Genomic DNA, 11,636 nt, shown 5'->3' on the forward strand with positions numbered 1-11,636 from the left:
ATGTGTTCATGTTTATCTATTTTTACCACTCTATATATTTCATTGTTATATTTTGCATTGTTACCTCTCTTATTTCACTATCAACGTATCTTAAAGTTAAATAGATGATCACATTTCAGTTGTTCGCTTACACTATATAGAGATCGTTACTAGATCTCCCACATTACTTCAATTAGTTTAATGAATTGAACATCTTTTTATGCAAAATTCAATCCTTTAATTTTTTTTTTTGAAATTTGTCAAAAAAATTATTATTATTTTCACCATCTTATAAATACGAAGTTACAAAATTTCTACCAAGTTTTGGAGTAACAAATATTCATCGGATAATCTATGTATGAAGCACATAGAGTTGATTCTCCTCTCCCAACATTTTTTTTCCAAGTATCAAGTCAAAGATTGAAGTCATTTACCTAACAAGTTCAAGTATCTTACCAATTTAATAAATTCATTGTTGGTATTTCAATCCTTTAAAACACAGCTATGTTTTTTATTTTTAATACCATTCAACACTAATTTGTTACTTTAAATTTATTCATTTACTAATTAAATTACCTATTATTGTAGTATAGCATAATTGACATCATGAATTTAATTGCCTCATTTTACAACGATCTTAAATCATTACTAATCAATTTAGCACCATAAGACCGTTCACAGTGGGGAGTCTTTTCCCTATTTATCACCATGCTAAATAGGTACCCCTATTGTGACATCAATGAATATGATGCTTATAACGACTAGTGCTTTTTATAAGCACTCTCTCTTCTATTACTCATGCACGATTAATTCTATTTTTTTTCTATTCAATTGTTGTATTATTTTAATGGTAAGAAGCAAATTATATAATAGTTACAAGAAATGAAATACACAATGGTTCTCATCCAAATCTTGCATCATACCTACAAAAGAGAGCACAAATTCAAGATAGACAGACTCATCTTCAATTCCAACTTCAACTTGATCTTGTGGAGCATATTTGACAACGCTTTAGAAGTGATAGTCAACAAGATTAGTTGTTATTTAGATTATGTAATTTATCGATAACAATTTGGGAGTGATGGTCAACAAAATTAGTTTTTTTTTTTTTTTTGAGGGAGTCAACAAAATTAGTTGTCATTTAGATTATGTAATTTATCATCATTTATTTTATACACCATGACATTAAATATGGCCTGACCCGACTGCTGTATGACCTGACCCGACTGCTGTGCAACCCGAAACCCATTACACAACCACAAACCACCGAACAAGACAGCCTCCGATGTCAGGCCAACAGAGTTAACAGAAAAACAAAAATCTTAAAAACAAACAAACATGGAGCGAAGCAAATGTTTGGTTTTGGTTGGAGGTGGTGCTCTTTTAGGTTCTCTCTCCACTTTCTTTCTTCTCAAACTCCTTCAAACTCAAAAGTCAGTCACTTTTTCTTGAACCTTTAATTTTTTTTTTCCTTTTTCCTTTCAATTTTACTGAATGAATGAATGCTGTGATGTGATTTTTTTTTTGTTTTTTTTTTTTGCAGAAGAGGTTTACGGCGGCAATGTAATGAGAATGCTACTGATGAATTGAATGGTTTGTGTAATTTCTTTTGTTTGATTCTATGTTTTAAGTTATTTGTATCTCAGTAGCAAGTAGTGATTATACTATGATCTGTTATGATAAACGACTTAATTATGTGTTATAGTATAATTACTTATTGTATAAGTGCTTGTGTATAAGTTATTTCTGCTACAAATATAAAATGAAGTCAAACTGTTTTTATATAAGCTATTTTCATAAGTTATCCTGAACAGCTTATGTAAATGAGTTGAAAACAGGCTATGAATATGTCATAAACTGTTTCTGTAAACTCTCCCGAGTAGTCTCATAAGTGTTTATGCTAGAAGATAAGCTTAAATAAGTAAATCTTAACAAACCCTAAATGTCAATGTTTAACTTATAAGAGCTTATTATGATTCAGAAAACTTTTCTGCTTTCATTTTCCTTGATGTTTTCACCTTCAAAGATTTGGAATAGGGAACAAAGTGAAAATAAGGTGAATTTTGTAACTATAAATGAAGGCCAATTCTATAGCAAGTGTGAGATAGGTCTTGCACCATGCACAAGCTTGTTTCAACCATTGGATCAATAAATCTCACCACTAGATCAAATGAGGTATGATGTGAGTGTGACTTATTGATCCGATGGTAGAAACAAACTTGTACATGGTGCAAGACCAACTTACTTATGCACATTAGACAAAACCATAAATGAAAATGGAAAATGAAATCAAAAAGTGTTTTATGGTACCGAACATACCCTAAAGCTGATATTTTGTTAATTGTAAATGTTAAAGGTTCTATTTGGTTTCAGAAAAAGTTTTCCATTTTTACTTTTACTATTTGGCACATTGGTTTCAATCTTTCAAAGATTTGGACAAGAATTGTTTTTGTTGGTTCCTGAATAAAATATTTGAAAAAGGGAACAGATTAAAAACAAAGTAGTTTCTCTACTTTGTAATTATAAATGAAAACATGAAATAAAAAACAGAAAATATTTTATCAAATCAAACATTCCTACTATTTGGGTCCTAGGGGTGGGTGTAATATTGTAGAGTGAATCCTAGGAATGGGACCCCTTCCCGGACCCTGCGTATGTGGGAGCTTTAGTCCTCCGGGCTGCCCTTTTTTAATCCGAATTGATAATGCAGCGAACCCTTTTGGCGTTGTCTTTGTAATGTCTGCACTCTCACTGATATAATTAGCAAATAAAAAACTGAGTGCATTGGCTGGTTTCTTAAATTTAGTACATCTAGTGCAGGTATTTGTATTAACGGTTAGTATGTTAGGTGTTCAAATGGTTCAAGTCACACTGTTTGTTTACCATTTTTCTGTAGACTCATTCACATGTATAGAAGACTTTTTTTTTTTTTGGTTTTGTAAAAGAAGACTGTTAATGTGCTGTCAATTATAAGAAACTTGTTCTACAAGACTAATGCTTCTGTTGCCTAAGTACTTTCACGTCATAAAGTTAATTAGATTGCTGTTTTGTGTATCCTTTTAAGTGTCGAATTTTGTGTCTCCTACAGGTGTTGACAGATGCACTATAGCTGGAAAGAAGAGTGGTAAGGTGGTTAGTGACGATCTTCTGAAAGACGAGATTGTTTCTGAACAGCTGACTAGGTATTGCAAGTTGTTGCCAGTTATTTTGACATTTTCTCTGCACTAATTATGTCTGAATTTAGATGTTTTCGTGCTGTCGAATCAATTAGTAAAACATGCTCTAAGAACGTGCAATCTCATTTCTATTTTTGCCCACGAGCTCCTTTATTTTTATAGGGAAATTTTAGCACCTGTAAATCTATTAATATACACAATCTTTATGTTTAGAGATAATTATATGTAGTCAGGCTTGGCATGTTTTAGGCTGAACATGGCATGAAAGATTTTCACACTGTTATCAATGCATGCATATGCTTTTTGTCCCATCATCTTGGATATCTAAGGGAATGTTATCTCATTGATTCAATTTTACTGTGGGAGTTTGTTGTTTAGCTATTGCATAAGTTTTCAATTTCACTGTTAGTGTAAATCTATTTTACTGGGACAACCAATAAAAACACACTATTTTGCCGCTTCGTACAATCAAATTCAAAATGAACTTATGAAAGTGAGATTATGTGGAAAAATAGTGGATCATCATTGGATGCCAATGTAAAACTGGTTTGCACTGACAGTGCACGTCCTTTAAACTATTTATATTTTGGGTGTCGCTTTCCTTGGTATATGCTTGTTTCTTGGGTTTCTACTTAACAAACTTTTTTTTGGGTGGATTGTTTCTGCTGTAACTAGGAACATTCAGTTTTTTGGCTTTGAATCACAACAGAAGGTGAGTTCATCATATGTTGTGGTCATTGGTCTTGGAGGTGTTGGAAGTCATGCTGCTTCTATGCTATTGAGATCAGGGATCGGAAAGCTTCTTCTTGTGGATTTTGACCAGGTTTTACTCTCACTAATTCTCCCCTTGATAATGTTTAATTTTTCTTCTTTTATTCTTGGACTGCGTTTATGTTCTTTATGGATTTTTACTGCCTGGTTTTGTCGTTTTCAAACTTTAAAGGTTACATTAACTGTTTTTTATTTGTCAATTTAGCCTTATCTTATCAATTATTTTACACTTACATTGATGAAGAGAGAGAGAGAATAAACGGGTGAGTGGATCAATGGAATGTTAGGGTATATTTGAAGTTTTCTTGTTAACCAATGTAAGGCTATTTCTTGGTTTGTGCAAAACAACGTTAGTGAGCATTTTGGCTCTCTAAAGATTGAAGATTTGATGCCACTGATTACAAGAAAATTGTGTTACACTATGAATCACAAATGTCATATCCCATAATGTTATTTGGAGCTTGCTTTCTCTCGCAATGTCGCTATTACATAGAAGTTTTGGCACTGTAAATGGTCATGGTTGAATGTTTTGATGCCACTGACTATCAGAAGATTATGTTACACTGCGAATCAGAAATTTTATGCATCTTAATCTTTATGTAATTTTTACCTTTCGCCAATTCAGCTGGAAATCCTATGAAATATTTAAGTGTTGGAATGTATAACGGATGCAAATTTTATCACTATTATAGCTTAAGAAAAGTAACAAATTGGAGTTTTGATTGGAAATAACTGTTAGTTATATGATTATTTCGCTTTTTAACTAACATGGATAGTATTTTAAGAATTATGAACATCTGTTGTTTTATTACTGTAATGCATGACATTATAGGTTCAAGAATCTCAAACCTAAAAAACTCGTGGTCAATATTATTAAGCAGAATTTCATAATGCAAAGGAAAAGAAAATAAAGTATTTTTAACTTCTGATGTTTTGTTAGTCTAGCTTAGAATTTGTATAGACATTCCATACAATGCTAGTACTTATTTATTTATTAAATGAGAAGGTTTCTCTTTCATCACTAAATCGACACGCTGTTGCGACAAGAGCAGATGTTGGCATCTCAAAAGCTCAGTGCCTTAAGGAGCATTTCTCATCAATATTTCCAGAGTGTCAAATAGATGCAAAAGTGATGTTATATGATTCATCAACTGAAGAAGAAATTCTCTCAGGCCACCCTGACTTTGTCCTCGACTGTATTGATAACATTGATACAAAGGTATCCTCTAAATTCAACTCCTTATTTGATTACATTCTCAAGATTTTCTCTTTTGCTCCTTATCATCAACAATAACTCTCACTGAAATGTATGGTAGTTATAACTGTAAGTTTGAATTTTCAATTGCTTGATATGTTATGTGTAATAGGTGGCACTTCTTGCTGCATGTGTACGTAGGGGCTTGAAGGTTCTATCTGCCACTGGGGCTGGTGCTAGAGCTGATCCAACGAGAATACGCATCGCTGATCTAAGAGAATCTACTAACGATCCATTGTCTCGATCGGTAATGTTTCCTCATATGACTCTTTTATTGTATTTTATAGATCTTAAACCATATCTCTTCTCTCGACTCCTTCTATAAAAGTACATCCTAAAACTCTGATTATCTGATAGAACTCGTAAAATCAAGATAACAAAACCGTAATATTATATATGGAAAAGGTTGAGCAAAAAGGCTCTACAATGGTGGAATAACATAAAAGAAAGATAAACCAGAGTGTGAACGGTCCTACCAGAGCACAATGCTCCTAACCACAGAGAAACTCTCTTTACCAACTTCTTACAACATTTCTCCATGACTTACTCCCTTTTATAATAGAATATTCCCTAAAATCAAGGAAAGGGCTAAATAACTCAATACCTATGCTTCTATCAGATCGTGCCTTGCCCAGGTGTTCTCTTGATTCCTTCAATAAACGTGCTCTATTATTTGGTGAAATTTTATTTTTCCAGTCCCAGCATCCTCCACTCTTTAGTAATTTAAACCATGTGATTTATCAATGTCCATTGATTTCGAACTTATTACGCTCTTTTTTGTATGTGCTGTGAACCTATCTTGTGATTTGAAATTGGTCTGGTCTTGACATCGGAGACCTTTTTAACCTTCCTCTTAGGCACGTATTATTGGATTGGTTTATAGACTATGATAAATGATAAAGGTTCTGGTCTGGTCTTTGCTCTATTAGTCTAAGCTAGACTGTTGAGTATGAATTATGCACATATTATTAAATTTTGTTTATGTATATGTATATGTTAGATGTATAAACATTAACTTTGTAATAAGTAAACTCTTGTAAGTGCATACGATAAGTCTGAAGAGCTTCCACAAGTTTAAGAAGCCTCTCAAGTTTGACAACCATGAATGGAACTGCCTATTCTCGCTTACAACCTTGAATGGAACTGCCATATTTCTCGAGTCTATGGCGGTTTGACGGGTTTACGCAGACTCTCTAGTTTTACAACTTTTGCCTTGAAGTGGCATCTTGCATACATGCCCTGGTTCGTATTTCTCATCACGTTCACACCTAATAAATTATCTCTTCTTGATCGTTATTTATGAATTGACATCCGATAGACTTTTGAATCTTCATCCCATTGAGATTGTTGGATGAATATTCTCGCATGGAATTTCTTGTATGTGTTTGAGCCTTGACTTGTTAGATTAAAAGAAAAATCATGCCTCAATGAACTTACAGCTTAATTCTTGTCTGGACATCAAGAAGTGAACAACTGAAAGAGGAAGTCTATTAATATAACTTTTCAGTTTATGAATTTTTCAAAAACGCAGAAAGATTGATAATCAATAAAGAATAAATAGAAAAGACGATGTAATTGTTATATATTTTTTCTTTTAAAATGTCTTGTCAATAAACAATACTCCCTTAGGTATTTACTGTTTTCTATTTACTTGCGACTTTTGTAGAACTGTTTTGTTTTTATTTACTTGTTTTCCAAGTTGAATGCAACATTTTTTTTTTGTCAATAACACCCTTAAGTATTTATTGCAAAGAGAGAAAGGGCAATTCCATTTAAAATTTAGATTAACTAGGTGATGGTTGTCAACTGTAAATTCACAAAACATATCCATCCACCCCATGGAAGAAAAAAACAAAACTGTGTCCTTTTCCATTTCTATCACAAACAGATCCAAGGATTTTCAAATTTATAAAGATAGCATTAAAAAATTGCGAAGAACTCTTTTGCAGATCGTGCGTTTTTTTTTTCATTGAAGGGAGTGTTTTGTTTTTGTCCAACAGGCAGAGCCGGTAACTGGTATAGCATTTTAAAATAATGGTGGCGTGGACCAATGAGTGAAAGAGTGTTCAATAGAGTGTGACTGAGAGTTTGTCCTTAGTATTGCTCTTATTAGTATTATGCATGTAACTCTTACTGCGATCATACCTAATTACCTATGCAGGTAAGACACCGTCTAAGGAAAGATCATGGCATTGACGGTGGTATCCCTGTTGTGTTTTCTTTAGAAAAACCCAAAGTTAAACTGCTTCCATTTAAGGGTCCAAGTGGAGAAGAGGAAAACCCTTCAGACTATCAGGTGATTTCGCTAGTTTTTATTAAGCATTTATTGACTGTACCGCTATCTATTTTGTGACTGTTCGATAATATAAAATTTATTTTAGAGCACAATTTTTCAAAACAATTTCATAGAACAGTTTTTATTAACCAAAACACAATCAAACAAGCCTAAGTGTAATTTTCGGACATTTTTGTCAAGCCATTGCGCATTTGTTATCATAACATTTAGTCGCATTGGTTGGTTACACATTCTGACTTCTATGTCCTTTTGTCAGATTGTTCCAGGTTTTAGGGTCCGTATCATACCTGTTCTAGGCACCATCCCTGCAATATTTGGACAAGTCATGGCTTCCTATGTTTTGACGGATTTAGCAGGATTGCATGTTCAAACAGAACCTGTAGTAAATTTTGATATGGATCATTACCATATTCTTCATCAACGCCTTATTGAGCATGAGGAGACATTGTACGGAACTTCCATGCATGTGCAGGTATAACTTTTTGTTTAATTACAATTTCACTTTTGTTAAATGTGATATCTTAACCTTTTCAGAGGTTCTTTTAAAAAATTGAGGATAAATTGAATTATACTACTCTGATCTATTCATCCAATTGCACATTACCCCTTGCTTTATACAATTAAGAACATTCCTTCCAACAATTTTGAGACACAAGTAAATATAAAAATTTCACCCTTTCAAATTTCAAACCTCACCAAAACCCATCACAGGAGACAAACTAATTTTTGCATAATTAGAAGGTTTTGTTGAGTAACTTTGCTATCAAAGTTATCTATTATCTACACACTACTTGTATTTGCGAGGATTAAGAAATTGGATATTTTAAATATGATGTCAACATGTATACAATTTCAATTTAAATACTGTACTAGACACTCATATTCTTCTTCTTTTTATGTTGACAAAAGACACTTAGATTCTTGATACATGATATCATGCTAGTTTGTACTTTTGCAATGAATAAACAAAAATTATAACATTAATCTCCAATTTTCCCCATGATCACGAGTAGCCTAAATATTTGTATCCGAGGTCTTATGAGTTATGATATTTTTTTTGAAGTATCATGAGATGATTTATGTTTATACTTCATCAAATGTTATCTCATATACTCTCTCTATCCTAATTTTTAACAAAAACCATAGTTAAATCTACTGGCAGTTCACTTAATTTTGTAAATCGGGTGAAGTGCAATTAGAGTGACACGTCTGCATGGCATGGTTCAGATGAGCTAAAAACATCTCTAACATAATGCATAAGTATGATTGATAGACCATACAAAAAACATGGACCAAAATATGCCCTAAGGTAGTAGTCTCTTTGTATATAGTGCAGAGATTGAGCTTTTTATATAAATTTTTTGTTGGTATATTGACATACTTTTGATTGTTGTATTTTGAATTAAAAAAAGAATGAGATTGAAGTTCTTTTGTCTTTCGTTTTTGTTTCTATTTTTTTAATAGGTAGACGCTGAAGAAGTGAAGTATATTGCTAAAGAATTATGGCATGGAAGAAGTGCCAGGGAGCAGGTTGCGAAAGACGTTGGACGGGCAATGTGGCGATCAGTTAATGAATTGATGCTTGTGAGGTATGGGGTAGCTTTTGAGTCAATTGTTTTTATAGACAAAAAGCATAGAAAATACAATTAAGATAAACTTTTTAATTTGCGTTAAAAAGCATCACACACACACGTGTGCGCGCGCGCACACACACACACAGAAATAGTCCACAAAAACCATCAGCAATATTAGTGCTTTTGATTCCATTGACATCAAGCTACTTCATCTGGTTACTTTCTTTTTATGAATGTAAATGCATTCCTTCCAAAGCATCTTTATCTGTCACTTTAGGTTTAAATATATGCAATCCTCCTTAAGTTGTTTTTTTTATGGTTTTTCTTAATTTTCTTCTTGTATTGAAGTACTCTAAAAGCTTGTACTTCTATTTCTTTACTTCTCAGTAAAGTTATACAAGTTTCAAAACATTACTGTTCTTGTAAAATTTGAGACTATTTTGTGGGTCATATCATGTGCATAAATCAGAAGTAAAAATTGTAGAATCTCACGATGCTTGCTGTTGGAATTTACATCTTTGAGTAATGTAGTTTGATATATATATACTTTCATCTGCTATGTTGTCTCGACTCGGACGATATATCACCTACATTAGCATATGTGTTAGCGTAACATTGTTTCTCGATCTCTTTCATTTGGAATTTATCTAATTTATTTGTGCTTTTCTCTTCTTTTTTGTTTAGGTGGGACAGTACGAAACCGGCATCCATTTCAAATTTGATTCTTTTGAAATTCAACGAGGTAATTCAGTAACTCCATCATGTTATGAAAAAGCTCATTTTGTCTTAAGAAATCTATTTGTTGTATGTAACTATGTCTATATATTTGCACTGTTAAATAGAAAAACTACTTGTGGGCATATCCTATATTTAGAACTAATCAGATTCAGCAAAATGTTACAAAATATTGCTCTAAAATAAAATTTGGTGTGAATAGTCAAAGGTTGTTGTACAAAATAGTGAAAGAGGGGTTTTCTTGTGAATCTTGTATATTATGTCACAAGTCACAAGTACATTTAATTGAGATATCACTTATTGTGCAAAAGAAGGTTGAGTATTAACTTAGGTGATTCAAGCATGTGTTAAGAAGACCTTTTGAAGAACTAACATGGAGGCTAAATCTTATAAAGGATAGTTTATTTATTAAAGGGAGAGAGGGAAGATTTAGAAAAATTATGAGAAATGTTTTTTGGACACACAATTTGACCTCAACACTGTATTTTTATACTGTTTTTACATTGTTTATACTCTACAAAAAAATTATTTGTTTTCAGCTCCTAAAAAATACAAAAATTGTGTGCTTTCAGTCTCAACCAAACACACCATTTTTGTTAAATATGGAACCAACAAGAAAATTTATCTAGGGACGAAAATAAAATTTTCCCAATTTTATAGGGATGGAAAAATACATCTAACTCTTGTTTATAGATCAATGTTTTGCCTTTTTTCCACTCCACTACCATAAATAGATAATATATTTACTTTACCAGATAATAAATATCTATTTGTCTGCTCTATTAGGTGGATGAGCATGAGTCACGGACATTGGATGATGTAAAAGAAAAGGAACCAGAGTTTTACAGTAGAGTGATTGCTGTGTTAAAACAAGCTGAAAATGACTTTGGATTATGACATTAGAGAACTATAACTATTCCAATCGGTGGTGTAGTGTTGCATGTCTAATAGGTTGCTTTACTTTTACTATTTTTGATTATAACTGTTAAATTTTTTGGAATTCTTGAGAGTTTTTCAACTTATCTATACATTGTTATAACATTTTCTTGAAAGCATTATTTGCATTGCATAAGACAGATTAGTCTTGGAAATTTATATGCTTTTGTTTTGTTATGTATGATAAGCTAGCATATTAATTCATTGAGGTTGAAACATGATAAGAGTCCTAGACAACGACTTGGAGCTTGCCTTGTTAGTGTGGAAGAAGAAAAATGACATAGTAGAATAAGATTGAATATACTATTATTTTTATACTCCCTCCGTGTTAAAATATAAGCAAAATTCACTTTTTAGGTTCATTCATTTAATGATGTATGTGGTTCATAATATGGACCACATACATCATTAAATGAATGAACCTAAAAAGTGAATTTTGCTTATATTTTGAAACGGAGGGAGTAACATATACTCCCTCCGTCCCGGTATAATTGACCTACTTTGGTTTTTCACACAGATTAAGAAAAGTGTATAAATGAAGGGAAAAGTGGAATATATTGTATTGGGAATGATAAAAGTAGTATTATTTAGTGTTATATTGTATTGGGAATGATGAAAGTTGTATTGAAAATTGAAATGGGTCAGTTATTTTGGGACACTTTTTTTTAGAAAATGGGTCAGTTATTCCGGGACGGAGGGAGTACTTACTATCAGTTATAGCGGAATAGATTCTCTTAAGTGAAATTCTTCATAAACTGACATAATTGCTTATGTGGTACATGAATGATCTCTTCACGAGTCTTCAATTACTCTTTGAAAATCTTATTTTCCACTCTCAAGTTGAAAATTTCAACCTTCGTCTACTTATTTTGTCAAAAAATAAAATAAAATACCTTCATCTACTCATATTCAGA

The 11,636-nt window shown here is 32.3% G+C and overlaps 1 protein-coding gene across 1 annotated transcript; it reads left to right on the forward strand.

Moving 5' to 3' along the window:
• Positions 1–1,100: 1,100 nt before the first annotated feature.
• Positions 1,101–10,855, forward strand: LOC146923753 (NAD(P)-binding Rossmann-fold superfamily protein). The gene is made up of 11 exons (XM_085708904.1): positions 1,101–1,412; positions 1,523–1,572; positions 3,068–3,161; positions 3,831–3,978; positions 4,933–5,145; positions 5,294–5,428; positions 7,343–7,477; positions 7,734–7,949; positions 8,942–9,066; positions 9,736–9,793; positions 10,573–10,855. Exons 1-11 carry the CDS (start codon positions 1,318–1,320, stop codon positions 10,681–10,683), a joined length of 1,380 nt encoding a protein of 459 aa, XP_085565030.1. The 5' UTR covers positions 1,101–1,317; the 3' UTR covers positions 10,684–10,855.
• The last annotated feature ends 781 nt before the right edge of the window (positions 10,856–11,636 follow it).

The sequence above is a fragment of the Medicago sativa genome, chromosome 5, assembly GCF_051527215.1.
Source record: "Medicago sativa cultivar Bolivia chromosome 5, Bolivia_mono, whole genome shotgun sequence".
Taxonomy (NCBI): Eukaryota; Viridiplantae; Streptophyta; class Magnoliopsida; order Fabales; family Fabaceae; genus Medicago; species Medicago sativa.